We start from the raw sequence: 27,615 nt of genomic DNA on the forward strand, positions 1-27,615 counted from the left end.
TCAGCTGCCGCATAAATAAGAAAAAAAAATTGCCGATAGTAAAGGCAAAATTTAAAGACAAGGGAGATTTTGAGAATAAACAAAAAGAATCTCCCATTATTTTATTCAAATGATACATGAAAGGATAATATTTACCAGACAGGAACCGAGGTTTTCAAAGTACGAAACATGGCTGCTGATGAACAGAAGCAGTTTATTCCGTTATTCGGAACACGGAATTACAGCTAGAAGAGACGAAGTTATTCTTACCACCCTCTCAAAAAATAAACAGTACAAGTTTGCCATCAGATGTATGGCAAATCGCCTAGCAGCAAGCCATCAACCCTTAGTTCTTCACAGTGGTGACATGCCTCAGAAGCATCTGAATCACTTCAGGGGAGATACTTGCAGCCTGCTGCTTGAGTTGTGCGATTTTTTCCGCTGTCTCCTGCTCAAGACGCTTGACATTTGCACCAGAGTCACCGCTACTCTGGAAATAACAAATAGGACCATTAGATGAATATGGGAATTGGGAATGTATCCTATACACACAAGCCTTCTACACAAATATGTTCCCGATGAACATACCTCTGCAACCTTCCTCTGAAATTCAGCCTCCATCTGGGCACGGTATTCAGCTATTTCCCTCTCAGCCTCCTCTTTTGCTTGCCTAAGCCTTGCCGATTTTGCTGCCAAACAAATAAAAAATCTCTTACATCGCAGGTTATATTGAAAGGGAGAAAGTTTACTCTTTTTTTTTAGATCAAGATAGTATCAAAAATCTATAGAAGCTCAAGGTCATATTTCTATGGTTTTATATCCAATTTTTGCTATGGGATAAAACATGTTTTGCTAACTAAAAAAAAAAGCACTTTCACCCTTATCATTTTGTGGCTAAGCCTGATATCTGCAATTTCATACGATATTCAAAATTAATATTCAAGTGCAAAGAGTTCAGAGTAGATTAAGATTCTTCCTACTAAAATTGATGTGTATATGAAAAAAAATTATCATTGCATTCAATAGAGCAGACATGTTCACCTAGTACATCTACATACTACTCTCTCTCTAATGTTATGCTTATTCATAACATTTACGGAGAGGGACAGAGAGTTACCAGCCCTAGCAGCATTTACTATTTGCTGAGCCTCTTGCTCTGCAGCCAACAATTGCTGGATTCCACTTTGGCGTCTGTTTGCGTCCATCTTTGTGCTGCTGAAGGAAGAATCAGAATCAATTAAAAAGAACTCAGAAAAAAAGAACTTGATCAGAAGGCCAGGTAAAACCATCAAAAGTCCAAAAATATATGGCACATCTCAATACTAACAGTAAACAAACAGGAAGCAAATATGATCATACTACATTCAACAAGAAAGATCTGATGCTACTGTTGTTTACAACACAAAAATATAATGGTCCACACATAAAGCTGGAAATCTACCATGGACCTAACCTTTGTTCATATATATTCTGTTTCAACCTGCTGAACTACAACAGTAATAGCGCGTATTGCCTGTTCCTCAGTTCTAATTACTTTGGATTAATGAATTAACTATGGACTCTCGTGTATAGTATGAATAGACCTACCCAGCTATCTTATAAAAAACAATAATATCATGTAAAGATCCACCAACAGAAGTTAGCAGGGGCGATCACAAGCTGGGGCATAGAGGTCAAGTTAAACCCCAAAATACAAACTGCTATTAGCACCCTACTGCACATTAAAAAAATGTACAACAAGCTGGATAGATCATACTATTACACGCATAGAGATAAAGATTTGGATTATATCAACCAGGGGCGGAACTAACGTGGGGAATTGCTACCGATCTTTTCTTGGAATCAAATTGCTATAAGTACTAAGGTTAAGGTTAAGGGAAAGAGAAAAGCTTCCAGATCTAGAAGACAAGCTGAAGGCTAAGGCGAAGAGATAAGGCGTCGGTGGAGAAGAGAATGAGAATGTCAGTACGGGTGCTCACCGGCGAGGATGCGGTGGAAGCAGAAAGACGCCGGCGCCGCTGCTAGCCGGAGGCGGCGGGCGAACTCTCTACGATGAGGAAATCGAGGCCGATGGAACAGCCAGATCGACTAGGGAACAAGGAATCGGAGGCCAATTAAGCTATGGCCGGGAACGGTGAAATCGACCAGGGAGCAAGGATCGAGCAAGATCCAGCAACAGAGGCTAGCGAATCAACAAATTTACTCAATCTGCCTACTATCACCCAATCGGATCAAACGAGCAGGATCAAAATCGAGAAAACGTATTAGGGTCAGCACCGAACGCAGTCGATTCCTACCAGATCCGGTCAAATTGATAGCAACACGAACACAAATCGAGAGAGAGAGATCGCGGGGAGAGGGATCGAGTTCACCATACCTGCGAGAGAGAAGACTCGAATCGAACCCGGGGGAAGCGACGAGATTTCGATGGGGAAAATCTATCTTCCTTCGTGCTGCTCGCCCATGGGTTCCAAGCTTATTTATTCATGACGATGATTAATTAATCCCGTTTCGTCATATCGTTGGCGGGCCGTAATGGGAAGCCCAAGTGTAATCGGATTAGGAAGCCCGCTAGTATCAAAGCCCAAGCCCAACACGACAGCAAATATCTCTCTCATCTCATCTCTTCTCCAAACCCAATCAAAACCCCATCCGATTCCTCTCCATTTCACCACCACCACCACCACCACCTCCGCCTCCTCTCCTCCCCTTCTCTTCGCCGGCAGCCATGGCCACCGCCGCAGCAGCAGCGCGCGCCGTCGCGGCCGCCGGGCGCCCGGCGCAGGGGGTTCCGTTGTCGCGGCGCCTCACGACGGCGTCGTCCTCCTCCGCTCGCCCGCTGCGGCCTCGCGGCGGCCGCGCTGCCGGGTCCGTCCGCTGCATGGCGCGGCGGCCGGAGTCGTCGTACTCGCCGCTGCGGTCGGGGCAGGGAGGGGACCGCGCGCCCACGGAGATGGCGCCGCTCTTCCCCGGGTGCGACTACGAGCACTGGCTCATCGTCATGGACAAGCCCGGCGGCGAGGGCGCCACCAAGCAGCAGATGATCGACTGCTACATCCAGACCCTCGCCAAGGTCGTGGGAAGGTAATTGCAACACCGTGTAACTCAATTGAACCACCCAATGCATTTGTGCATCATAGAACGATGCTAATTTTGGATGACTGGTGGGTGGTGGCATGTAGTGAGGAGGAGGCGAAGAAGAAGATATACAACGTGTCATGCGAACGGTACTTTGGGTTCGGTTGCGAGATTGACGAGGAAACATCCAACAAGCTGGAAGGTACACCGTGATGAAGCTTTATATATTTCCATACTTAAGAGCCTTGGTATACTTTGTGATATGCCTCATGGATATAAATGGGTGCCAATTTAGGTTTCGATTCATGTACCGACTTTGTTTACGTATTCATATTGATGGATGGCTAGTTTATTAACACTTCTAAGTCATGAATTTGCAAGTATATTGTTGACTTTGAACTTTCATTTACCCGAGTCAGAAAGATTTACATGAGCACTGAGGATTTAGTACATTGAATTTTCATGTACCTGAAGCCTTGTGGGGAATAGGTGATTGAAGGCTTACGTGGTTAACTAGTTATGTTTGTTGTATGCTCTGTAGAGAGTCTGTACAGTGTTAAAATGTTGCAACCAGTGGTCCTTTGGTAATGGCTTCATGTACCGTACTTTACTAAAACTCTTATGTATTGTGGTACATGTGAGTTTATCTTTGTTGGCATCAGGGAAATGATGTGTTGATATCTAGGAACAGTATAGTGCTCTGTTTTAAGCATTTGCATATATATACATAATACATTTGTTGAACGCTAAAAAAATCAATAACTCGTCTAAAGATAATTAACCCCTTACAGCTGACCTTTGGTGTTCTGTAGTCATAGGCATTTGCATATGTGCATGAGTGCATATGTTGAATGCCCGTAACTACTCTAAATAGATCATTTGTTGTTGAATATTGCTGTGATGATTTGTAAGTGTGGAGTATGTTTGCATTTGACAGGGCTACCAGGTGTTCTATTTGTGCTTCCTGATTCCTATGTTGATGCCGAGAACAAGGACTATGGCGGTAAGCTTTTTGTTACCTGCCTCTCTATATCCTTTTTTTCTTGTGTAAAATGCAGTTAATTTTACGCTAGCTGTCTTGTTAATGTATATGCTCAATGGAAAGCTGGTTTTTACTATCTCTGTTTCAGGTTATAAGACTTTCTATCATTACCCACATTTATATAGATATTAATGAATCTAGGCACACATATGTCTAGAACTCTAGATTCATTAACATATATATGAATGTGGACAATGCTAGAAAGTTTTATAATATGAAACGGAGGAAGTATTATCTTGGTCTTGTCTTCTTTTGGTTCCAGGTTGATTGCACCCAGAATCCATTAGTCTTTGACTCTTTGTGCTTACTTGTACAACCATAGTTGATCTATCCAGACCTGAAATATACACTGACATTCTGCACAGTTGATTGTCTTCAAGAATTATTCCTCCAATATGCACAACTTTGTCTGGGTTCTCATGTCATTGTCGTTCTTTGCAGCTGAGTTGTTTGTAAACGGAGAAATTGTTCAAAGATCACCAGAAAGGCAGAGAAGGGTGGAGCCAGTTCCTCAGAGAGCACAAGATAGACCCCGGTACAGTGACCGAACTCGCTATGTGAAGCGGAGGGAGAATCAGGCGTACCAGCGGTGAAGGCTCACCTTACCTGCAACTGGCTAGATGCATCGACTCCTGCGTTTAGAACAGCAGCTCCTGCACGAGAAATGCCTTAGATTTTTTGTATGCTGCTGCTGTGTAATCTGGTAATGTTTTATGCATCTGGGCATGTATGTTTTGTCTACTTCAATCGACTAATCTATTGAACTATGGCATATGAATTTGAAGCCCCACTTTTTGGCCATTTTTAGCATAGCTCCAGATTTCAGGTTCACGCTGGATTTAACGTTTGTATGTTAAATTACAGTGTTTTAAAATTTTATATTTCATTTAAATAAAAATAAAATGATTTATTCAAATGTTATCAACATAATCACATATTTAGATCCATGAATTTATGGAGCTATAAATACTTAACTCTAAGAAACTCTTAGATCCAGAATTATGTTAAACAAGGCATTTATCTCATTTTAGAAACTTGGCATACTTCTTTCGTTACAAAATAAGTTAATCCAGTATTGGATGCGGCATAATTCTTTCGTTCCAAAATAAATTAATTTAGTATTAGATGTGACATACTTCCTTCGTTCCAGAATAAGTTAATCAGTATTAGATGTGACATATCCTAATACTTGAATTTGGACATGTATCTATCTAAATTAGTGGTAATATGGGTGTATATTCGTTGCTACTAGATTAACTTAACTTATTTTTGAACGGATCTAAATTAGTGGTAATAGGGGTGTATATTCATTACTACTAGATTAACTTATTTTTGAACTGACGAAGTAGTAAAGATTAAAGAAAGTTTCAGTTTCTTGTTGCGTGACCCATGTTGCCAATGCCAACGGCGACGAGAATCGCCTATCGTGCAAATGCAATCTGGGACGCCATGTCAATTTCGCGTTCTCTGGCCCTGTATCAACGTGGAACGGTGGGAAGCAATCGGCGGACGGCCACGGTGGCCATCGCTCGTGAATCGTCGTGATATGCCGCGAGCGCAACGTGTGGTGGAGGCGGGAAACACCAACGCACGCGATTCGCCGCGTACGCCAGCCGCCCCCGCCTGCCGAGGACGCCAGTTAACTGCCTGGCACCCGCTCATCAGGGGACAAATCCTCATTCAATTCACACCATAAATCACTATTTAACCATCTATTGCATCTCATTCTCTCATTCGCTCAATCCTAGTTCCAAGTTACAAACTCATTTCTGTTTCCGCCGAGGCGAGCGCCCAGAGCACGAATCGGCGATGATGCCGCTGAAGAAGAAGATGGATCCATCGGCGTCGAATTCGATCTCCTGTATGATACTTTCTATGGCACAGTTTCCCCTTTTCGTTCTTGGTTCAATTGTGGAAAACGGCATCTTTTCTTTCATGGCAATCTGATTATCTAAGGATGAGTATAACCTCTAATCCTCTATCATCTCTTCTTCAGCATCTCCCTCGGATAAAATGGGAGAGCCAGAGGAAATGGATGAGGTGGAGCAAGTTTCGTCTGATCTAAAGTCATTGAAGACTCTATATGGGCTGCTTCACAGGGGTCCGACGGATGAAACTGTGAGTTTTTCTAAGAACCAGATTGAACATGTCGTATTATTATTTTTCTGAAGTGAACAAGAATAGGAGAAAGCATAAATCTGTTTCCATTTTTCTAAACCGCTTTGGTCAGGCGTTTCTGAATAGCAGAGCAGCGATTTATTTTTCAGTATCTGCTAGATGCTCGTGTTTAGTTCATATTCTCCTTGGGGAAATTCGGAAGAAAGAAAATGCATGTGTCGAGTTGCTACTATCACTTCATGCTCATATTATCTCGACGTTTTACAGTTGGATGAAACATCAAGAGCCTTCATGACGAAGATGTTAGATGACATTACTCGTCAGACACTCCTCAGGCAGGCAAAGGTGATACATTTTCGGACCATTTGGTAATTTCATTCAGACATTGTTTGCAAGATTGCACCACTCCACCTTCATCTCGGTTTTAAATTTTCCCGGCAAATGTTGATCCAAAAGAAACATCGCACGTTTGCAGATGCTGTCTCCTGCGCTGGAGAGGAAGCTATCAATCCAGTCCGATCATCGCCGCGACGCGCGGCGACGCCGTGCCGGTGCCGGTGCCGGTCGTGAAGCCGATAGCCTCGTTCAGCCCCAGCCTCCATGCCTGTGAGAGAACAAGCCGGTTGAGGACACAAGGCGCGGTGAGAAGACGAGACAGTCGCCATGGCCGTCTCCTTGCTCGCGTCGCCTCGAACCGCGCGGCAAGAACTGCAGTGCCGCCGCCGGCGCCGAGCCACCGTCAGAGTCTGGAGCGACGCCTTGACCACCTCGCCTCGCACCGTTCGTCCAGAGCCGTGACGCCGCGGCGCGGCACGGTGGCTGCTGGGAATCCGCGCTCCGACATGAGGTGGCTGCGCCGTGGCGATCACTCGTCAATGGAGCGCGGCGGCGGCAGCAGCAGCAGCAGGCGCCGCTCCCTCTCCCGCGAACCGTCGTCAGCTGTGCAGGAGCGGGGACGGGGGCTGCATCGCGGCGCCTCGCCGCCGGCGGCACCGCGCGTGGGAGCGGAGGACGGCTCCTCGACGCGCCGTCTCGGGAGGATGGACTCCGGGTTGTCTGTGAACTTGGTGCCGCCGCCACTGGCGCCGCGACATGGCTGTCAGCGAGGCGGACGCGGCGCGGCAGCAACGACGAAGCTGTCCTCATCGACGGACGCGGCTGTCACGATACGCAGCAGCATCAGGCCGAGCTCCCGGGAATTCATGGAGCGGTCCCCCCGTCGAGCTGGTGAAGCTGAAAACGATAGGAAGGAAGTTGCCGATGCTGCCCGGCCAAGCCGTGGTGAACTCTCGTCGATGGAGCGCGGAAGCAGCAGTCGCCGATCACTCTCCCGCGAACCGTCGTCAGCTGTTCAGGAGCGTGGACACGGGCCGCATCGCGGCGCCTCGCCGCCGGCCGCAATGCGCGTCGGAGCGGAGGGCTCCTCGACGCGCCGCATCAAGAGGCTGGACTCCAGGTTGTCCGCGAGCATGGTGTCGCGTCGTGGCACTCCGCGAGGCGGACGCGGCGCGGCAACGCCGAAGCTGTCCTCGTCGACCGACGCGGCTGCCACGACATGCAGCCGCATCAGGCCGAACAGTGACCTCACGGAGCGCTCCCTACGCCGAGCTAGTGAAGCTGATGAAGACGAGAGCCCGCGACAGCGCCGGGGGAAGGGGAAGGAGAAGGAGAAGGCCGATGACGATGCTGCCAGCGTCAGCATGGGCCGGCCAAGCCGGCCGCCGCGGCGAGCTCTGAACCGGATCAACTCCGGCAGCACGTACAGCAGCAGCAGCCCACCAGAACCGACTTCGAGCACTTCAGGTTACACCTCCTCGTGGGTGCCACCGCGAGACAAAGTGCCGTCATGGGTGCCACCGCCACCGCGGGGCAATGCGCCGTCTTGGGTGCCACCGCCACCGCAACCGCGGGGCAATGCGCCGTCGTGTGTGCCACCACCACCGCAATCGCGGGGCATTGCGCCGCCGGAGTACGGGTTTCAAGTGTCAGGCGTGTCGAGGATCAGCTGCCACCTTCGCCTGGAGAGGAGAGTGGAGCGGATGAGGAGGTTCAAGGAGAAGCTCGGCACGGTGTTCCACCACCTCCACCACCACCACCACTTCGGTCCCTCGGGCAGCAACGAGGGGGCGCCCCCGCTGCTCAGTCGTGACGTCCACGACAACGGCCTTCACCGCCCGTCGCCGTGGAAGGTTCTCGGCGGTGTCCTCCACCGCGCGACACGCCGTGGGGAGAAGAAGACCAGGAGCGTGCCGGCAGATCGGCGTGGCGGCGTCGAGCACATGCTGTTACACATGTGGGACAAACGGCGGGCGATGGCGAAGCAGCGTGGCGACGGCGGCGGCGGCGGCGTCGGGCGCGCACTGTTCCAAATGTGGGGCAAACGGCGGGCGGCGGCCAAGCGGCGTGGCGGCGGCGTCGGGCGCGCGCTGTTCCAAATGTGGGTCAAACGGCGGGCGACGGCGAAGCGACGGCGTCGGGCATGCGCTGTTCCAAATGTGGGTCAAACGGCGGGCGACGACGGCGAAGCGGCGTGGCAGCGACGGCGGCGTCGGGCGCGCGCTGTTCCACATGTGGGGGAAACGGCGGGCGACCGCAAGCGCTGGAATGTGGGGTACGGGAAGCCGGTGGAAGGCCAAGAAGCTGCACTGGTGGCAGCGGGTGAGGCCACGGCGCCGTTCAGGACATGGAAAGGCATTGCGGTAACATGGTACTGGTAGAATCTGTGTCTCTACTATTTTGAAACAAATTTTAAATTGTAGAAGTTTGCTATAATTTAAGACGAATGGAGTAGCTTATTTGTAATTTGTTTCACAGCTTATTGCTCTATAAGAAACAATGCAATATATTTTCATTAGAAGCAAATATTCCTCTCTCAATCCAGGGGTTAAAGTTAGTCCATTCTCACAGCGTGGGAACCTAAAAGAAATTCATTGTCATTACTAGACGAAGGGGTACAGCTTAATCATCAAAGCTAACAATCCTAGTATGTAAATTTCAGCTATCGCATAAATAAGAAATAATATGTAGATAGTAAAGGACAAGGGAAATTTTGAGAACCGTACTTTACTAAAAATCTTATGTATTGCGGTACATGTGAGTTTATCTTTTTTGGCATCACGAAAATAATGTTTGATATCTAGGAACAGTATAGTGCTCCGTTGAATGCTAAAGAATCAATAACTTGTCTGAATAATTTACCCCTTACAGCTGATGGTGTATGTAGTCATAGGCATTTGCATATGTGCATGAGTGCATATGTTGAATGCCCATAACTACTCTAAATAGATAATTTGTTGTTGAATATTGCTGTGACGGTTTGTAAGATGTTTGCATTTGACAGGGCTCCCAGGTGTTCTATTTGTGCTTCCTGATTCCTATGTTGATGCCGAGAACAAGGACTATGGTGGTAAGCTTTTTGTTACCTACCTCTCTATATCATTTTTTTTCTTGTGTAAAATGCAGTTGATTTTACCCTGGCTGCCATGTTAATGGATATCCTTCATGGAAAGCTGGTTGTTTTTATCTTGGTCTTGTCCGCTTTCTGTTCCAGGTTTATTGCACCCAGAATCCATTCATCTTTAACTGTTTGTGCTTACTTGTACTACCATAGTTGATCTATCCAGACCTGAAATATACACTGACATTCTGCATAGTTGATTGTCTTCAGGAATTATTCCTCCAATATGCACAACTTTGTCTGGGTTCTCATGTCATTGTCGTTCTTTGCAGCTGAGTTGTTTGTAAACGGAGAAATTGTTCAAAGATCACCAGAAAGGCGGAGAAGGGTGGAGCCAGTTCCTCAGAGAGCACAAGATAGACCCCGGTACAGTGACCGAACTCGCTATGTGAAGCGGAGGGAGAATCAGGCGTACCAGCGGTGAAGACTCACCATACCTGCAACCGGCTAGATGCATCGACTCCTGCGTTTAGAACAGCAGCTCCCGCACGAGAAATGGCTTAGATTTTTTGTATGCTGCCGCTGTGTAATCTGGCAATGTTTTATGCATCTGGGCATGTATGTCTTGTCTACTTCAATAGACTAATCTATTGAACTGTGGCATATGAATTTGAAGCCCCACTTTTTTTGCCATATTTGTCACATCTGTTCACGCTGGATTTAAAGTTTGCATGTTAAATTAAAGTTGTTTAAAATTTTATATTTTATTTAAATAGAAATAAAATGATTTATTCAAATGTTATCGATGTAATCGTAAATTCAGATCGATGAATTTACGAAGCTATAAATACTGAACTATAAGAAACTCTTAGATTTAAAATTGTATTCTTTCGTTCTAGAATAAGTTAACCTATTACTAGATGCGGATATCCTAATACTATAGATCTGGATAAGTATCTATGATTCTATGTAAATTAATGGTATTAGGATGATAAACTTATTTTGGTGGATATGTATCTAGGTAAATTAATGTTATTAGGGTGATTAACTTATTTTGGGATGGACGAGGAAGTAGTAAAGAAAGCTTCAGTTTGTTCTTGCCAATGCCAACGGCGACGAGAATCGCCTACCGTGCAAATGCAATCTGGGACGCCAAGTCAATTTCGCGTTCTCTGGCCCTGTATCAACGTGGAACGGTGGAAGCAATCGGCGGACGCCACGGTGGCCATCACCCGTGAATCGTCGTGATATGCCGCGAGCTCAACGTGTGGTGGAGGCGGGAAACTTATCCTGCTTTTGCCTTGCCCCCGTGTCTTCGCCACGCCAGCCGCCCCCCGCCTGCCGACGAGGCCGCGGCCGCTGCTCAGTTCAGGCTCAGCTCGAGGGGATCGTGCGGTTGGTTGCGCGAAGCGGCGGCGAGAAATGGCGGGCGCGAGCTTCCTCTCGACCGTGCGGCAGCCTCCCGCGCCGCCGCCGCCGCTGCTCGCCCCACGCGGCTCCGCTTCCTCCGTCTCGTCTCCCGCGCGACGGCACGCCCACGTATGTGCCCTGGAACTCGCGGGTGTAGTTTTGGTTTGGGCTAAAAATGCCGTGTGATTTGTGTAATCCTTGGGATTTTTTTTTCCGTGTAGATTCTGGTGTGCTGCCATGCTACCGCGCAGGAAGAGCCTGTGCGATTCCGTAGAAGGGATTTAATCGGCGGCTGCTTGACTACTGCCATTGGCTTGGTGCGTACCACTATTCTTCGTCCCTTTTGTTTGCGTGATCAGTGTAGTGTAGTCTTCTTATACTTTATTGGAGTAAGAAAGTGAATGAAATGTAGTATGGTGGGGGTAAAGAATATTAACCTGCAGTTAGTGCTTTTCCTTTTCCATGTTTAGTGTTGTTTTCAGAGGCGATAGGCTTAACTACTTCATGTCTTTTGATTAGGAATTAGTCGAGGGCTCTACAGGATTCACAGGAGTGGCTACTGCAGCTGATCTGATTGAGCGTCGACAACGCTCTGAATTCCAATGTAGGTCACCTCTGGCCGTTCCTTTTCCTTTGAATGCTATGTGCTTCTTTCCATGATAGTAATTCTTGCTTCCGTTTCTTTCTTCAGCAAGCATCAAAAGCACCCTCGCCACAGCCATAACGGTGAGATTGTATATTTTTTGCACTTCCTTAAGTCATTTTTACTTTGACCTATCTATCGATTTTTCCGGCTGAAATTTGATAACCCTTTGAAGGCTAAAAAAGAGCTCATTCCATCTTTGTTGACGTTGGCACTGAATGATGCCATGACATATGATAAGGTATGGTCTGGCTTCCTGAATTTACCGGCTGAACCCTCTGTCCATACATGGCACGCTTGGAAATAACCTGTGAAAAACGGCTATCCAACACTCTTTTTTAGGCCACGAAGTCAGGAGGTCCAAATGGATCGGTCAGGCTAAGGTAGTAGCTTCTGTTGGTACATATTTGTGTTGACGTTGCAAATATGCTCTTCAGATGAAAATCTAACAAGTTGCTCGGCCTCGTCATTCCTTCCTTTTCACCATTAAATAATAAAGTGCAGAAATAAGCAGACCTGAAAACAGTGGACTTTCTGCTGCTGTGGATCTGCTAGTTGAAGCGAAAAAGGAGATAGATTCCTACTCCAAGGGAGGACCCATTGCATTTGCAGATCTGATCCAATTTGCAGGTGTGACATACTTTGGACATAATTTTACTAGCACTTGTGTAATATTACCAAACTGGCTCTATTTTACCTTTGTTATTGTCAAGACCTCTTTTACAATAGTTGGAAAGGTACCAAGAAGTAATGGACATAGTAATAAACACCTCAAAATTTGCTTTCAATTGCAACAGCACAATCAGCACTCAAGCTAACATTCGTTGATGCGGCCATTGCCAAATGTGGCGGGAACGAAGAAAAAGGAAGAACACTATACTCAGCTTATGGTTCAAATGGCCAGGTATTCCCTATACCATGTCACTCCGTGTGTCAAATAACACTACACTATATGTTAAGTTTCTTCTGTCTGTCTGTATGGGCTTAGCTTACTAATTCAAGGTGCCATATATTTTTATGTTGATGCTTTGTTTGCATTTACCGCTGCAGTGGGGTTTATTCGACAAACTGTTCGGGCGACAAGATACACAGGAACCTGATCCTGAAGGAAGGGTACCTGACTGGAGCAAAGCTTCTGTGCAGGAAATGAAGGATAAGTTCGTCGCAGTTGGTTTGGGTCCTCGTCAGGTCACTAGCTACTGTCTTACATCGCTTAGCAAATTGTGTTACTGATCAATCATTTAATCTATAAGAAACTGTGATCCAGCAAACTTGTCTTTAAATATGAGATGATTTTGCATTTCAGCTTGCTGTGATGTCAGTCTTCCTGGGGCCTGACCAAGCTGCCACGGAGGAACGGTTGATAGCCGACAAGGATTGCCGCCCATGGGTCGAGAAGTATCAACGCAGTCGCGAGACGGTCTCTCGAACTGACTACGAGGTAAGATCATCTACCTCCGTCCCAAAACATCCGGATATATTGCTAAAAGTTGCTATATTCAAGATGGAGATTGTAACCATTCGTGCTGCAGGGTAACTCAGAACTCTTGTAGTGTTGATGCTGACATGTGTTTTGTATGTCAGGTTGACCTGATAACCACGCTCACAAAGCTGAGCTCCCTTGGGCAGAAGATAAACTACGAGGCCTACACGTACCCTAAGCAAAAGATTGACTTGGGTAAATTGAAATTGTGATGGATAGTTTCCTGATCATCTCTCAGTCTCGGTGATGCTGATACAGTAACGAAGAGCTTCATTTGTTTGCCTAAGAAGAGTGATTTGATTTGGCAGTGACATTCCGACATTTTTACACGGCAATAAGTACGGCATGTATAGATGGTTTAGATTCACTGTTCCCTTCGCTCTTTTCTGAACTTCAAGAATCAGACATGATGATTTCCATGAGTTGTGTTCTGTAAATTCTCTTACTTGTATAATGTGAAGAGGCAATAGCAGCCAAGTGGAGTAATAGACAATACTGTTTCTTCAACAGTTCTCCAATATACCACCATATCGCTATGCGGTATGTAGCCAGCCAAAATCACAAGATCACCGACGTGCGAGAGAAACACACGGAGATGATGGCTTGCAGAAGTACAGAGCCGAAGAAAAACTTCGTCATGCACAGAAATTCTTAAACTCTTGATTTGAAATTCAGTACACTCGATATATTTTGCAACAAATTTCCAAACAGACCACGATTTGGTCTCTGCATTCTCGTTATCAGCCATTGGTAATCGTCCAGCGCCTTTTCTGATAGAGGCTCTAGAAACTCACATTTTTCCAGGATTTCAAGGGGAGGTGCTCCTCTGACAAGATTCGTCTCCAGCTTTGGCTTTCTCTTGTTTCGTTCTTGAGGAACTTCAGGCACCGGTTTCTCGAGGAATAGTGGCGATGCTCCTGGGATGACATCTTGCCGAAAGGGTAAGCTTCTAGCACTCTGCAGGCAGAAGTCAAACCACTGGTTGATAAGTGGAGATGGGCCTCTAGTTCTGCCGCCAATTCGATCAGTCTGAAATTTGGTTGCAGATGGTATCGCCTGGAATGCATAAGACCAGATAAACCAGTAAGAGACTGAGCTCAAGACATCAAGACAAAACAACAATGGCCATAGGGCATTCGCGGTTATGCATGGGAAAATCATAACACACCCATAGATCAGCCCATAGACTACTGCCTGACTTGGGAACCACCACTGCAACGTCAGACATTCGCTTCGCAGCAGGAATAACATCACTGCTCCAACCCACTGCAACCCATACATCTCCTACTCCAAATGATTTCAGATAGTTCGTGCTGTCAAACAATTGAACCTACAAAATGCAGGCGGCAATAAATATTGGGTCACGCACAATAATTTCAAAATTTGCTCATTCCTAATATCAAAACCTGTAGTGTCTGTTCACCCAAAATTCAGGGTATACAGCACAAACGATATAGAGATGAGAAGGCAAGTTATTTGGTGCAAACCTGGTTCTGTAGTTGTGTCAAGCTTTCTAAGACTGTTTCCCTACCACCAGTGATTTCTGATTCCATGTCATTAGTGTTGTATGAGGATCCCAGATGCTTCAGGACTGCACCAATGACTTCTCTTGGAGAATCCACCATTGAAATTTTTCCGGCAAGTTCAGGCCTCCACAAATCCCCCCAGTCCTACATATTACACAATATTGAAACACCTACCAGATAATATGTATTTATAAACAGTGCCATAGAAAAGGTCGTTATTGCAAATATTGTTTAGAAAATTGTTTACCTGTATCGGTTTCAGATTATGCCTTTTGAACTTGTTTTTCTTGTAAGCAATGACCACGGTGCCCCATCTGTATGGAACCGCCCATATTGAGCCATTAGGATCTACCTCACCATTGCGGTTCCTGCACAGATGAATCTGGTAGACTATAATGAAAAATAGATATCAGAGCTTAGAGCCCTCTGCATTAAGTTCTCCACACCTAAGCATTAGCCTTCGTAACATCCAAGGCTATCAGAATTTAGAGAAAAATGGCTTCAACTTTTGACTCTAACCTTCCATCTGTTACTTAGGCTCTGAAACCAATCCTGTTCTTCAGCGTTCTTGACAGGTTCTACCAATCCCTTACGAATGGCATACCCGAGCCAAGAGTCCCCAATTGAAACAACATCAGCCGCCATTGCGGATTTTTGCTTAAGTTGACCCTTGTCCAAACATTGTGACATCTCGGAGTAGAGCACATCAAGGTTTGTCCTGAACTCAGGACTGAATTTCAGTCTCTTCCCCTGAGCTTCAACAAAATCCTAGAGATACCAACAAACAATTACCTCCATTAACCGATATAATCATGCTTTTCTGCCGCTTGGATCCTAATAATAGCTTAATACTACTGGCTTAGTAGTGTGGCAAGAAAGGATATGTTTTTTGCTAAGTGTTTGAGCGAGACCTTGATCCACGCAGGAGGGAAGGAGCCACGGAGCGCGACGACCCGCAGGGGAACAGAGAGGGAATACGTCTTGGACTTCCACTGCTGCAGCGCGACCTTCCACTCCTCGTCGTCGTCGTCCTCCTCCGCCGCCATCGCCGCCGCAGGAGGTGGCGGGGGGAGAGCGCCGCCCACGCAGGCGCGCGCATAGGTGGGGAAGAGCAAGGCGACGGAGCATACCGCCAGATGGAGCACCAGCCCCGCCGCGGCGCGTGCCGCCCACCGCCCCCAGCAGCCTCCGCCGCCGCGGCGGCTGGGCGGCGCGGTCTCGGCCTGGTGGCGTCTTGGCCGACGCCGCAGGGCGACGCCGAGCTGCCTCGGTCTCCGGTCGCCGAGGAGGAGGAGGATGCCGGAAGCGCGAGGGCGGCGGGGAAGGTGGTTGGGGACGAGGGCCGCGACGGGGATGCGAGGGTGGGGGAAGAGGAGGGGCTTCCCCTCCATTGCCAGTCTTCCTCCACTGGTGGTCGATCGATTGATCCGTCTTATCCCAATATTAGTAGTATCTATTATATTATTAAAGGAATAGAAAAAGGAGCCTCCACGTTTGCTCTTATAACCTAGAAATTTCACATTAATCAGAGAAAAAAAAATAGAGTCCATACAGAAATACAATTTAGAAATAGCTGAAATTCGGAATTAAAAAATAAGAAATATTAGAAGAGGAGACTAGAGTCCATATAGAAATACAATTAGGAAATGACTGAATTTGGAATTAAAAATAAGGAATATTAGAAGTAGAGTATAGAGTCCATATAGAAATACAATTAGGAAATAACTGAAATTCGGAATTAAAAATAAACAATATTAGAAGTAGAGTATAAAGTCCATATAGAAATACAATGAAGAAAAAAAAATAGAAATTCAGAATTAAAAAATAAGGAATATTAGAAGTAGAGTACAGAGTCCATATAAAAATTTAAAACTAACTAAAATTTAGAATAAACACAATAAAATTAAAAGTAGAATTTAGAATCCGTATAAAAATACAATTTACAAATAACTAAAATTCGAAATTAAGAAAAACATGGGAAGAAGAGTTTAAAGTCAATAAAGCAATACAATTTAGAAGTAACTGAAATTCGAAATTAAAAATTAAAGAATATTGAAATATGTGTTTAGAGTCCACATAGAAATACAATTAAAAATAATAAAAATTCAGAAATAAAATAAATAACATTGGAAGAAGAGTATAGAAGAGTATAGAGTCCATATAAAAATACAATTTACAGAAAATTCGGAATTAAAAAAAGAAATATTAAAAGACGAGTCTAGAGTCCATATAGGAATATATATAATTTACAAATAACTAAAATTTGATATTAAAAATAATTAATAACTAACAGTATATAAAATACAATATGAATATTACACATTAGTAGTTTTGTAAAGTTATTGCAAAATTTAAAATAATGTTGTCATTTTAATATATTTGAATAATATAATGAGAAAATATATATGCTATTATATGAGAGAAAATATAATGATACTAGGCGCGTAATCTGCGCGGGCCACTATCATAGTTCGTACTAAGCTTGAAGAAGGAGAGGTGAAGAAGGCTGGGCCGCAGCGCTGGGCTGGAATGCCATAGTTTTAAGAGGCCCAGTTTAGTTTTGGGAATACATCCTCTGAGGTCTCAACTGCCTCTGGTTCAGAGAAGACTCAGGTTGGGAGTTGGGAACTCACTGAAAGAACACAGCCATAGTAATGTGTTCTTCCCCTATTTTCCTAACCCACCTCTCTCGTTTTCCATGCGCACACATTTCAAACTGCTAAACGTTGTGATTTATGCAAAAACTTTCTATATGAGTAAGATGCACCAACGGTCAAATGCGGCTTTTGACCGGGATGATATAATAAAAGTTTAGGAATCTCGATGTGCGCTTTGCAAGTTCATGGACCTAAGTGAAAACTTCTGACAAGTTTAAGGAACGCTGGTGCATTTTACTCAAAATCATATTAATCTATTTTTCAAAAAAAAAGTTAATACTTAATTAATCCTGCAATAATTCGAGCTTCGTTTTACGTGCCGGGAATACAGCCAATCATGCTTAAGGACGGATGCATGGAGCCATCCAAATTACTAGTATTACCTCCGTCCCAAAATAAGTGCAGCCGTGGATATTCGTGCCCATCATTTGACCGTCCGTCTTATTTGAAAAATTTATGAAAAAATTAAAAATATTTAGTCACACATAAAGTACTACCCATGTTTTATCATCTAATAGCAATAAAAATACTAATCATAAAAATTTTTCAAATAAGACGAACGGTCAAATGTTGAACGTGAATAGTGCAAAACTGCACTTATTTTGGAACGGGGGGAGTATCTGTTTGGTGATGATAAGAACAATCGATATGGCATATCTATCTATATAGCTATATTATAAAAATAGATTGAAAATGAGCCACCACGTTCACTCTAGAGGTTAGAAATTTTTATATTAATTAAAAAAGAATGATAATAACTGTTAGATTGTAATTGAGTCCAAATTAGATCGACATAATTGTATAAAAATATAATTGTTTCTATATCTATTACGGAGTAAGACACAGCTGTATATCGAATTCAACTCTACTTTTTAAATTATATGCAATTATGTTTTCAGTTTCATCTAGAAATCATATTTGTATTTATATAAATAGAATTATAAGAGTCCTGTATCAAATCCAATCCTTCCTTTTCTATAAAGTTACAACCACAAGCTCAACATGCCTGAAGCCATAAGAAGATATCCTACTTTAATCAACTCACTAATTACGCACTAATCAATATTCTAACAAGGGGGAAGGCTTCATCTAGCAAAAAAAAAAAAAAAGACCACATCCCTCAATCCACCATATAGAGAGAATATTCATTTTTTTACCACCCCATCCACCCTACTCTCCAACCAATCACCACTAAAACTTGGATGGCCATCTTCCATACAGGTTCATCCATCCAACCAAACATACCTTATTGCTTACATAAATTTTGTACAAGGTTGAAAGCTTGCTGAAATGTTGTTATCATCAAACATAAATGGGTCACTGTATCAAGATGGTGGTCTGATACTTACATCCACAATAAAATATTGCATCAAAATTAGTACACTAAAAAACTGGTAAAGAATCCTAGGAATCTAATAGAAATGCTACAAGAAATATTCTCTCCAAGAACAACATCTGCAGGAGCTACAAAGAATTGAATGGAACATGCCAGAAATATCAACTAAAGTATCTATCAGTTGTAGGCGAAGCATCAGTGTCTATAAATCTTCCTGTAAGACTTTGTTCAAGAGTGTGGTCAGGAGGGCATCCCTTTTCTCAGCTCGTGCTTCTTCTCTCATCCTTCGTTGCTCCTCTCGCTCCATCCATGTGTGCTCCAGCATCAGTCTCTCCTGCTCTAGCTTTTGCATTGACTGACGCCATTCTTGTTCAAAAACAATCCGCTCCTGGGAACGCCTCTCCATCATCTCATGCCACTGAATATCCATGCGCTGCTGCTGCACCAGGAAATCCTGCAACAATTCATGGATGCTTGAAATGCTAGTCCTCGACTTTTCTGCCATTCGTTGCGATTGTTGCCTCTTGTCAGCAATTTTCCTCTTTCTGCTTCTTATGGGTTTCTCATCGCCACTATCTCCACTGCCATCTTCCTCATCATCAGAGTCCTCCGATGACAGGTCACCACTTGGTCGCTTTAGTTTCTTTTTAACAGATGGTCCAGATTCAGACTCAAGGAGTTGTTGTTGCATAGTTCTAGCTCGTTCAGTGAAGACTGCATGCAACTCATCAAAGAAAGGACACTGTCTACCATTTTCTGGATCAGATGTTTCTTTTCCCTGATGAAAAGGATGAATTGGAAATGATTTATTAACCTAGCTAATGAAGAGATAATGAAATCCAAGCTATCATTGTGGTAATCTCAAAGCAAATTTACAAAGGTGTTCAAACAAGATAGTGGTCTGTATTGATTTCACAAAAAGATATACCAATTATTTCCCATGTACTTTTCTGATAAATTCAATTAAACCATCCCTACTCTGAAATGCCCAACCTTTCAGCAATTCACCCCTTTTTGACAGCACTCAGTTTTATTAATGCTCATGGTAAAGCAAAGAAAATGCCATATTTTTAGCAAGTTTCCATGCAATTTCGCAGAGAGAACACCAATGTGAAAAGAAATAAAATATTAGTATCCATTTTTTGACAAAAACTGTTCAGTGATCACAAGACTAAAAACTTTCTTCTGGACCTTCAATTCTGCAATATTTTCTACTCGAATTTTTTCCCTAAAACAGACATATTCTCCCTTAACTTCTAGAGTTCGTTATCGATACAAATGCTACCACATTCACATGAAAACTGACCAAATGTATTAATGGAAAGCCACATTTGTTCCTCCATTCTATCACAATTGACTATCCGTTCTTGTTGAAACATTTCTAGTAATCTTATTGTAGCTTCAAACAGATAGCTTTTACATCAGAACAAAGCAAAGCGGAAGGCATCTTCATGCTTGCCATTTAGAAGCAGCTACCCTCACTACTAGACAATCATTGTGGGGGAGCAAGAAAAGTGTGTTTTGTCTGAGAAAGGATTAAAAGCAACCCTGCTTAGTAGATTAGCATTAATGGGAATAGCATCACACCAGCATTTCTATTTGAGGTTCAACAGTTCATTGAATATCTGGCAACACTTCAAAAATGTGCAACTGGGCACATCATTTTCCACATCATGCTATCAATCTACAGCGCAAAACTACACATCATGCCATCAAGATACTCCATCAAAACGTGAAGGGAAGCCTGGTGTTAACATCTACTCAACTTCTCTATAAAATCACACGGGAATCCTCTCAAAAGATGTTGAACAGCTGTTCAAGTCTTCAAGAAGACCAAAGATACCTCAAAATCTCAATCATGGAGATCTCAATCATCTCCATGATTGAGATGCTACTGACATTAAAACAACTGCAAACGGAACATATTCCTAGATCCTAACAACCCCCTCGAAAAGGAGCTCTCCAGATAGAAGAGACAATTGGAGGGACCCAGAGCCTAAAGTTTAAAGATGCTTGTAACCATCAATTCATTTCAGGTCGCTATAATGTATCAATTCTACAGGAGAATCCGTTGCTCGTAGAGTTCAGAATTGATTGCTGAATGCTTGCTGGCCACAGCGTAGCAGCACGGGGTGACTTGACTTGACTTAGCTAGAGACCATTCGAGAAGCAAAGCAGAGGAGGGGAGGGAGCAGGGAGCAGCAGCAGAAGGGGGGGCACCTTGTATCGGTTGACGAGGTTCTTCCACTTGCACTTGCATTGCTCGGCAGTGCGGCGGTAGCCGCGCTCACGGAGGCGCGCGGACACCGCCTCCCACAGCGTCTTGGCGCTGCGGCGCGCGGCGGCCGCGGCGGCGGACTCCCGCTCCATCTCCCCGCGCGCCGCGATCAGCTCCCGCGTCTCCTGCGCGCCCCACTGCGGCACCCGCTCATCCCTCCCTCCTCCTCCTCCTCCTCCTTCCCCGCACCCGGGCTCCATCGTCTCGCCGCCGCTCCTCCCGCCGCCGCGCGGCCGCGCCCGCGCCCGACGACGGGGCACGAATCCCTAGCGAGCCCGGCGCGGCGGCGGCGGCGCCTGTAGGGCTTGGTCGGCCTCGGCGCGGCCGCGCTTGCTTGCTGGCTCTGGTGGTTTGCTTGCGTGCGCTGCGACGCGACCTCCTCCTCGCCTCGCTTTTCTTCTCGCTTCTCGCCGCTGGCTGCCTGCCATTACTTTTCCGCCCATTCACACACCCTCGGTTCAGAGGGGGAAGGGGACCTCCGCCGTTCACACTAGCTGTCTTTACCTTCGTCTCATTTCCACATTTACTTTTCCTATTTTATTTCAATGAGTAGAAATTTTTGTACCACTAGTAATTAAAAAGTACCACTCCCTCTTTTGAAAATACTCGTATTATGTTCCTCCACAAGATCCAATATTACATATTTTTTATTATTAATTCTTTTTATAATATATTACCAATAACTACAAAATTGACATATGTAAAAAGATTGCCAAATACGAATTTAGCGATACTACATGTATAACACTAAACATGTGTACTATCAAAATATATTTAATGTCAGATTTAGTGGATCTAATCTAGTGTTGTACTTTCTCTGTCTCATAATATAAGGGATTTTAGAGGGATGTGACATATTCTAGTATTATAAATCTGAACAGACTGCTTGTCCAGATTTGTAGTACTAGAATATGTCATATTCATCCAAAATCTCTTATATTATAGAACGGAGAGAGTAAGATAGTAAGAGTTGTTATATTTTTCTATAAGCTCACTTCAGAAAAAAGTCAAAGCGACTTTACAATATAAAACGGAGAGAGTTAATGTTGAGTTTAATTATCAGTAAAAAAATTAAATGTTTGACTTTGTGGAAAACAAGAATATCTTATTTTCAAACGGAGAGAGTATTAAGTAATTAGTTAGTACTCATGGGCTTTAAGCTGGATTGGACCGGGCCCTATCTCGTAGCCGTCCATCCACTTGCCTCCCGTGAGCAGGGCATTCTTCGGTTTACCAAAAGAATATATTTTTTTCAAAGAAACCCAAAAAAATATTCTGCATCAAAGCAATAATAATTCAATGATACAAAGACCAACAGTTCAACATTGCACCATAAAAAATAATCAAGAAAGCATAAATCACCAGGAATCGAATCGGCTGAAGCTGCTGGACATCACCAATGACCCAATGGCCAGTGGTTTGCATTTTCCCATACCAGCATGACCTGACAGTCTTATTCAAGAGGAGAAACATAAAGTTCTTTCTTACAAAAAAAAAAAAGAAGAAAAGCTACACACTGTACCCTTCTCTGCCAGATGCACAAGCTGGCCACCTGGTAATTTCTGTAGGAGCACATGCCACTTTCTGCAAGCAGCAAGCTGGGAGGTTCCAGTTTCACCACGACAATAGGTTGTCGACCAGAGTGCTTCACCTCAATAATGCCAATGTCGAACAGGTTCTTGCCGGTCACCATTAATTATTGTAGGAGAGCTTCCTGCCTGGCAGCAGTTTGCTGCTGAATATGGACATAATGGAGTTCTATTCACTTTCCGAAAAGAAGTTCCTTCAAAGAAGTCACGGGTGAGCTGTTGCCATGGGCAATGGTATCTCTCCAGAGAGTAAATCCTGGGAAAACAACAAAAGCAAATGTGCATATGATTAGAAGTCCAACCCTGCAGATTAGTAGCTCATCAAACAATTCAGTTGTGCATTTAACTACGATTGCTCGTCAAAGAAATGCTGAAATGTTTGAGGTGGAGATATTTGGATTTTGACTGAATCTTTTCTTTATGAAGAAATAAACTTGAGTTGAGAAGAAAGGAAACCTAGCCACAGAAGAAGTCCAAATGTTGTTGCCAAGAAAGATTCTCTGCTGATGCTATCGAAGCTGAAAGCAGAATATAAAGTTCAGGGGTTAGACATTCTTGTTGGAGTTACAGTCAAAAAACTCATATGGTAAATCAGGTCTGTCATAGCTGTGAAAAACATACCAGTACATGCAGGCCAAGTTACCCCAACCCTGTAGGAAAGATGCCCAGGCAGAACCAGTGAACCTAAATTCATCGAAGGTATCAATGATCAAGGGCCATGTAAGAATGCAGTACAACAGAAAAAGAAAAAAAAAAGAAGGAACAAGGGTGACCAGCAAGAGAACATCAGAAAGAAATACATAGTTTATCATAAAATGAGATCGCACTCGAACTTATGAATGTAATTGTTGATAGTTTTTCCAATCCCAGTTTCAGGAAATAAACATCCAAGTTATCATGTGTGATGCACTCTGAAGATTTTAATGAACAGGACACTGTGGGAGGATTTTTACAAAGCTTTGTACATGGAAAACACTTGATTGCCTGGTTAGCCATTATTGGTCTTGCCCTATGACTTCATCTCATGTACAGCAGAAGTTTCCTATATAAGTTAGAAGGTCCTACAGACTTCATCTCAACAAGTAGAAATTTGTATATTTACTAGTGTTTCATTCACTAAGAGCTCCTGGTTCAGATACAATGTCATAAAGCAGGCTCAACAATCCCATATGTGATAAAACTATGGGCTGTAAGTCTCTTCACCGGGCAACAACTCTTGGACCGGTAAGGATGTGATTAGGAACATCTTGATTATATTTGTTGATCAAATAGAAAGCAGGTTCCATGTGATTTTTTTACAATAGAAATTGATTTTATTTCATACTTTTCCCAAGAGCAGTGCATGAATCTATTAACTTATTAAAGGAGTAGAAAAAGGAGCCTCCATGTTCGCTCTCACGGCCTAGAAATTCTCATATTAAATGGAGAAAAAGAAAACATAGTTCATATAGAAATACAATTTAGAAATAGTTGAAATTCGGAATTAAAAAATAAGTAATATTGGAAGAGGAGACTAGAGTCCATATAGAAATACAATTAAGGAAATAATAGAAATTCAGAATTAAAAATAACGAATATTAGAAGTAGAGTATAGAGTACATATAGGAATACAATTAAGAAATAATAGAAATTCGGAATTGAAAATAAGGAATATTAGAAGTAGAGTATAGAGTCCATATAGGAATCTAAAACTAACTAAAATTTGGAATAAACATAATAAAATTAAAAGTAGAGTTTAGAGTTCGTATAAAAATACAATTTACAAATAACTAAAATTCGAAATTAAAAAAACATGGGAACAAGAGTCTAAAGTCAATATAGGAATACAATTTAGAAGTAACTGAAATTCGAAATTAAAAATTAAAGAATATTGAAAGATAAGTTTAGAGTCCACATAGAAATACATTAGAAATAATAAAAATTCAGAATTAAAAATAAATAATATTGGAAGAAGAGCCTAGAGTCTATATAGAAATACAATTTACAGATAACGAAAATTCAGAATAAAAAAAAGAAATATTAAAAGACGAGTCTAGAGTCCATATAGGAATATAATTTATAAATAACTAAAATTTGATATTAAAAATAATTAATAACTAACACGTATATAAAATACAATATGAATATTACACATTAGTAGTTTCGTAAAGTTAGTACAAAATTTAAAATTGTATTGTCATTTTAATATATTTGAATAATACATTGAGAAAACATATATGCTATTATATGAGAGAAAATATAATGATGCTAGCCGCGCAATCTGCGCGGGCCACCATACTAGTTTTTAAAAAAGGAGTATCCAAGGTTGAAGATAAACAGCATACCACATGAGATCTCTGATAAATACAGCACGAGGAATCATAAGTCCATTTCCAATCATTGCAAGCAACATAGTGAAAGCTGACAACCCTTTGATGTTACTTGGGTTGAGGTAATTTGTCCACTGCACAAACCCACGAAACATATTTTTAGTGTCTTGGCGTTAGGTGATTCTAAGTGCTACAAGTGTGAAAGTTTGAATACCATCTGCGCAACTGGCATCCACATGAAGAGAAGTGTGGCCGTCCAGCCAGATAATGATCCAACAAAGTTAATCCCTCCCTTAGAAAGCTTTCCCATTCTTGCCTGAATTTAGTGTACCAAAAGAAATCAAGAGATAACACAAGATTGGAGCAAATATGGTTAAATAGGGGCATTACATCATGAGAGTACAACATACTTAGTCTTAATTTTCGTTAATCATCGAGAAATACAGACATATGCAGAGCAAAATATACACTTGCATTCTTCTAGGTAGAGTGTTATGGTGCTCTACCAATCTTATTGACCAAAGTTTTTCCTTATGAAGCAATTGGCATCTTTAGATTTGCACAAATAAAAGGCAAATTAAAAAAAAAACAAGTACTACATAAATCATGGAAGCGATATTAGTGCCCTGCTAACAATAGACATAAAGCTAACAGATAGTATACTAAAAAAAACTTTAGGTAAATTGCATCCTAATATGGAACTGAACTTCACTATTGGTCATGCAACCACATTGCTTGCTATAAAAAAGCAGGGCTGTCGGCCTTTTCTCTAAATAACTATTGGTTATGCAACCACTTTTACACAAAGATTTCCTTATATACTCACACCTTTTATACCTAATAGTAAATATCCAATCCACCTCGGTGTTATATGTGCAAGTTTTTTCAACAATTACCTAAAGAAAATGTGGAGATGAAGTGGAGGGCTTATTCTATAGTTATTTCCTCCCCAAATTTACCTTGGACAGCTAAATTACTTAAAACTCTATTTTTCTTTCTCAAGGCATGGAGATGGTAGTAGAGCAAACACACATGAAACTTTGAACAAGATTTCGTTAAAAAAAAGCTTTGATCAAAACAATCCTTAAGGTAAGAGTGTCTCGTACCATTACGACAGCTGTGGCAGCCAAAGAACCAGAGATTATGCCAGGCAGTAAGCTATTGGGGATGAAGGGGACAAATGTTGACCACATAACCTGCATAATCATTTCATAATCAAAGAGGGAGGCAGAGCCACACTTAAAATTGGAGTGGCTTTTACAGTTCGAAAATGCTCTTAAAAATTAACACTGTTACGCATAGCAGCAGCAGCAGCAGCAGAAGCAGAAGCTGAATCTGTAACGTGACACAGCAGGACGGCCATTCTCACCTGAGGAAGCACTGCAAGGCCACCTATTGTGATGAAATCCTCCCACAGCAGCCAGAGTGTTCCCGGGAGCCACCCAAAGTAATTGAGGAAGTTCAGGAGCAGCCCAGCGGCCACAACGGCTGAAGTGGCCACGAACTGTGGCAATGGCATGGACTCTGCCATGGCGAGCTGGGCAATGACTACATAGGTGGAGATGACGCCCAAGGTCTGCACGATGACCGCCCCCGTCTCCTTCTTCTTAGCGAAATAGGACAGCAGCGACAGGTTCCCGAGCAGCCCGGTGAGCATCCCCTGAGGCACAAAATCAACAAACAGATCAACAAATGGGGGAAAATGTGGAGGGGATTGAAGGTGAGGTGACACGTACGAGCCATGGGACGGCGAAGAGCGCGGTTTTGTTGCCGGCGAGGAGGTTACGGGCGTTGAGGATGATCTGGGGAAGCTGCAGGAGGAGGAAGGGGACATTGGCGGCGCCGGCGAACTTGGCCGTCAGAGAGTCCCATTCCTGATACTTCTTCGGGTCCTACGCGCGTGCCAACCCACACTACTCACGATTTGCCCCGCCAATGCCGAGAGCGAAGAGACGCCAGCCAGGACGAGCACACGCGCGCGTACCTTGAGGACGGGCTTGGAGGTGGCGGTGGCGGCAACCGGGGGCAGCGCGTACCGGCGGCGGCGGTGGAGGAGCAGCGCGGAGCGGTACGACGCGGGCGCCCTGCACGACAGCGGCTTCACGGCGACGAGCGCGGGAGACGGCGCCCGGGCCCCATCGGCCCTCCACTCGCGGCGGCCGTAGAGGGGAGGAGCCGCCCGCAGCGGGAGGCGCACGGAGGACACCGACGACGACATGGGCGGCGCGCCACGGGGGCGGATGGATCGGTGGCGAGAAGGCGAGAGCGAGAGCGAGAGGGAGCGGGGAGCGAGGCGGACAGGAGGGCGAAGGGGATGGGAGGGAGGCAGCGTGAGGTGAGGGGAGGAAGGAAGGAGACGCGCGCCCCCCGCGGTCGCGTCGCGACAGGTGGTGGCGACCCCGCCTGCCTCGCCGCGCGCTCCCGATCCGATGGACCCGCGCGACCCCCGCGCTGCCGTTGCTGTGCCTCTCCAGTCTCCACTGCGCCAGTTGCTGCTTCTTCTCTCTCCCTCCCTCGTTGTTTTCTCATCGGTTTCTGGATTGGGCATTTGGGCGTGCGCTGCCTCGTTGGGCGGGTCGGATTTCTCGTTGGTGAAGGAAAACGTCCACTTTTCATCCCGCAAGTATTGGATGAGTTTTCTTCGTCCAACCACAAAACCGGTTATAGATAGGAGTGAAAACGGTACGGAAATTTTCTGACCGTACCGATACCATTTCCGCAAAACTAATATAATAATAATAATTTTACCGATGGTTACCGTTTTCAAAAT

The 27,615-nt window shown here is 44.0% G+C and overlaps 7 protein-coding genes across 10 annotated transcripts; 3 read left to right on the top strand and 4 right to left on the bottom strand.

The window, feature by feature from the left end:
* Nucleotides 1-76: 76 nt before the first annotated feature.
* LOC4336883 (V-type proton ATPase subunit G1) lies at nt 77-2,434 on the bottom strand. Of its 2 annotated transcripts, none has more exons than XM_015780984.3 (4): nt 2,357-2,434; nt 1,097-1,191; nt 568-668; nt 77-469 (listed from the first exon to the last, which is right to left on the bottom strand). In XM_015780984.3, the coding sequence occupies exons 2-4, from the start codon at nt 1,182-1,184 to the stop codon at nt 326-328; spliced, it is 333 nt and encodes a 110-aa protein (XP_015636470.1). In that variant the 5' UTR covers nt 1,185-1,191; nt 2,357-2,434; the 3' UTR covers nt 77-325. The 2 variants fall into 2 exon arrangements, with proteins under 2 accessions (XP_015636470.1, XP_015636469.1); XM_015780983.3 differs by having other exon boundaries at nt 1,097-1,194.
* A 183-nt stretch (nt 2,435-2,617) lies between these two features.
* Nucleotides 2,618-4,900, top strand: LOC4336884 (multiple organellar RNA editing factor 2, chloroplastic). 2 transcript variants are annotated; one of them, XM_015780979.3, is made up of 5 exons: nt 2,618-2,716; nt 2,835-3,063; nt 3,162-3,259; nt 3,995-4,060; nt 4,541-4,900. In XM_015780979.3, exons 2-5 carry the CDS (start codon nt 2,861-2,863, stop codon nt 4,690-4,692), a joined length of 519 nt encoding a protein of 172 aa, XP_015636465.2. In that variant the 5' UTR covers nt 2,618-2,716; nt 2,835-2,860; the 3' UTR covers nt 4,693-4,900. The 2 variants fall into 2 exon arrangements, with proteins under 2 accessions (XP_015636465.2, XP_015636466.1); XM_015780980.3 differs by having other exon boundaries at nt 2,618-3,063.
* Nucleotides 4,901-5,824: 924 nt separating this feature from the next.
* On the top strand, nt 5,825-10,307 carry LOC107276783 (uncharacterized). Its single transcript, XM_015780982.3, has 6 exons — nt 5,825-5,960; nt 6,096-6,217; nt 6,485-6,562; nt 6,693-8,924; nt 9,558-9,623; nt 9,947-10,307. Exons 3-5 carry the CDS (start codon nt 6,525-6,527, stop codon nt 9,586-9,588), a joined length of 2,301 nt encoding a protein of 766 aa, XP_015636468.3. The 5' UTR covers nt 5,825-5,960; nt 6,096-6,217; nt 6,485-6,524; the 3' UTR covers nt 9,589-9,623; nt 9,947-10,307.
* A 585-nt stretch (nt 10,308-10,892) lies between these two features.
* Nucleotides 10,893-13,657, top strand: LOC4336886 (thylakoid lumenal 29 kDa protein, chloroplastic). Its single transcript, XM_015780570.2, has 11 exons — nt 10,893-11,153; nt 11,246-11,341; nt 11,544-11,628; nt 11,716-11,750; nt 11,843-11,908; nt 12,010-12,050; nt 12,167-12,297; nt 12,465-12,571; nt 12,718-12,855; nt 12,974-13,108; nt 13,252-13,657. The coding sequence occupies exons 1-11, from the start codon at nt 11,037-11,039 to the stop codon at nt 13,360-13,362; spliced, it is 1,062 nt and encodes a 353-aa protein (XP_015636056.1). The 5' UTR covers nt 10,893-11,036; the 3' UTR covers nt 13,363-13,657.
* A 131-nt stretch (nt 13,658-13,788) lies between these two features.
* Nucleotides 13,789-16,105, bottom strand: LOC4336887 (uncharacterized). Its single transcript, XM_026024968.2, has 6 exons — nt 15,588-16,105; nt 15,196-15,444; nt 14,924-15,058; nt 14,638-14,820; nt 14,319-14,480; nt 13,789-14,206 (listed from the first exon to the last, which is right to left on the bottom strand). Exons 1-6 carry the CDS (start codon nt 16,065-16,067, stop codon nt 13,802-13,804), a joined length of 1,614 nt encoding a protein of 537 aa, XP_025880753.2. The 5' UTR covers nt 16,068-16,105; the 3' UTR covers nt 13,789-13,801.
* A 2,444-nt stretch (nt 16,106-18,549) lies between these two features.
* On the bottom strand, nt 18,550-22,441 carry LOC136356266 (trihelix transcription factor GT-3b-like). Of its 2 annotated transcripts, none has more exons than XM_066309963.1 (2): nt 22,310-22,441; nt 18,550-19,447 (listed from the first exon to the last, which is right to left on the bottom strand). In XM_066309963.1, the coding sequence occupies exons 1-2, from the start codon at nt 22,418-22,420 to the stop codon at nt 18,872-18,874; spliced, it is 687 nt and encodes a 228-aa protein (XP_066166060.1). In that variant the 5' UTR covers nt 22,421-22,441; the 3' UTR covers nt 18,550-18,871. The 2 variants fall into 2 exon arrangements, with proteins under 2 accessions (XP_066166060.1, XP_066166059.1); XM_066309962.1 differs by lacking the exon at nt 22,310-22,441 and adding an exon at nt 20,890-21,315.
* A 268-nt stretch (nt 22,442-22,709) lies between these two features.
* LOC4336889 (maltose excess protein 1-like, chloroplastic) lies at nt 22,710-27,295 on the bottom strand. Its single transcript, NM_001419845.1, has 9 exons — nt 26,830-27,295; nt 26,582-26,737; nt 26,215-26,505; nt 25,952-26,041; nt 25,060-25,161; nt 24,861-24,979; nt 23,158-23,220; nt 22,993-23,054; nt 22,710-22,792 (listed from the first exon to the last, which is right to left on the bottom strand). The coding sequence occupies exons 1-9, from the start codon at nt 27,061-27,063 to the stop codon at nt 22,710-22,712; spliced, it is 1,200 nt and encodes a 399-aa protein (NP_001406774.1). The 5' UTR covers nt 27,064-27,295.
* Between the last annotated feature and the right edge of the window lie 320 nt (nt 27,296-27,615).

This window comes from Oryza sativa, chromosome 4 (assembly GCF_034140825.1).
Source record: "Oryza sativa Japonica Group chromosome 4, ASM3414082v1".
Classification (NCBI taxonomy): Eukaryota; Viridiplantae; Streptophyta; class Magnoliopsida; order Poales; family Poaceae; genus Oryza; species Oryza sativa.

Coding starts and splice junctions, on each gene's coding strand:
- LOC4336883 (XM_015780984.3), bottom strand. CDS start 1,184: ATGGACGCAAACAGACGCCAAAGTGGAATCCAGCAATTGTTGGCTGCA. Junction 669..1,096: donor AGTAAATGCTGCTAGGGCTG/GTAACTCTCTGT, acceptor TTTGTTTGGCAG/CAAAATCGGCAAGGCTTAGG. Junction 470..567: donor TTCAGAGGAAGGTTGCAGAG/GTATGTTCATCG, acceptor TGTTATTTCCAG/AGTAGCGGTGACTCTGGTGC.
- LOC4336884 (XM_015780980.3), top strand. CDS start 2,708: ATGGCCACCGCCGCAGCAGCAGCGCGCGCCGTCGCGGCCGCCGGGCGC. Junction 3,064..3,161: donor CTCGCCAAGGTCGTGGGAAG/GTAATTGCAACA, acceptor GGTGGCATGTAG/TGAGGAGGAGGCGAAGAAGA. Junction 3,260..3,994: donor AACATCCAACAAGCTGGAAG/GTACACCGTGAT, acceptor TGCATTTGACAG/GGCTACCAGGTGTTCTATTT.
- LOC107276783 (XM_015780982.3), top strand. CDS start 6,525: ATGACATTACTCGTCAGACACTCCTCAGGCAGGCAAAG. Junction 6,563..6,692: donor CACTCCTCAGGCAGGCAAAG/GTGATACATTTT, acceptor GCACGTTTGCAG/ATGCTGTCTCCTGCGCTGGA. Junction 8,925..9,557: donor AAAGGCATTGCGGTAACATG/GTACTGGTAGAA, acceptor TGCATTTGACAG/GGCTCCCAGGTGTTCTATTT.
- LOC4336886 (XM_015780570.2), top strand. CDS start 11,037: ATGGCGGGCGCGAGCTTCCTCTCGACCGTGCGGCAGCCTCCCGCGCCG. Junction 11,751..11,842: donor CCCTCGCCACAGCCATAACG/GTGAGATTGTAT, acceptor AACCCTTTGAAG/GCTAAAAAAGAGCTCATTCC. Junction 11,909..12,009: donor ATGCCATGACATATGATAAG/GTATGGTCTGGC, acceptor ACTCTTTTTTAG/GCCACGAAGTCAGGAGGTCC.
- LOC4336887 (XM_026024968.2), bottom strand. CDS start 16,067: ATGGAGGGGAAGCCCCTCCTCTTCCCCCACCCTCGCATCCCCGTCGCG. Junction 15,059..15,195: donor GCCTAAGTAACAGATGGAAG/GTTAGAGTCAAA, acceptor ATAGTCTACCAG/ATTCATCTGTGCAGGAACCG. Junction 14,207..14,318: donor GTCTATGGGCTGATCTATGG/GTGTGTTATGAT, acceptor TATGCATTCCAG/GCGATACCATCTGCAACCAA.
- LOC136356266 (XM_066309962.1), bottom strand. CDS start 21,147: ATGGAGCCCGGGTGCGGGGAAGGAGGAGGAGGAGGAGGAGGGAGGGAT. Junction 19,448..20,889: donor ACCTCGTCAACCGATACAAG/GTGCCCCCCCTT, acceptor CCTTTTCATCAG/GGAAAAGAAACATCTGATCC.
- LOC4336889 (NM_001419845.1), bottom strand. CDS start 27,063: ATGTCGTCGTCGGTGTCCTCCGTGCGCCTCCCGCTGCGGGCGGCTCCT. Junction 26,738..26,829: donor CCTCCAAGCCCGTCCTCAAG/GTACGCGCGCGT, acceptor GCACGCGCGTAG/GACCCGAAGAAGTATCAGGA. Junction 23,055..23,157: donor AACTTGGCCTGCATGTACTG/GTATGTTTTTCA, acceptor TTCTGCTTTCAG/CTTCGATAGCATCAGCAGAG.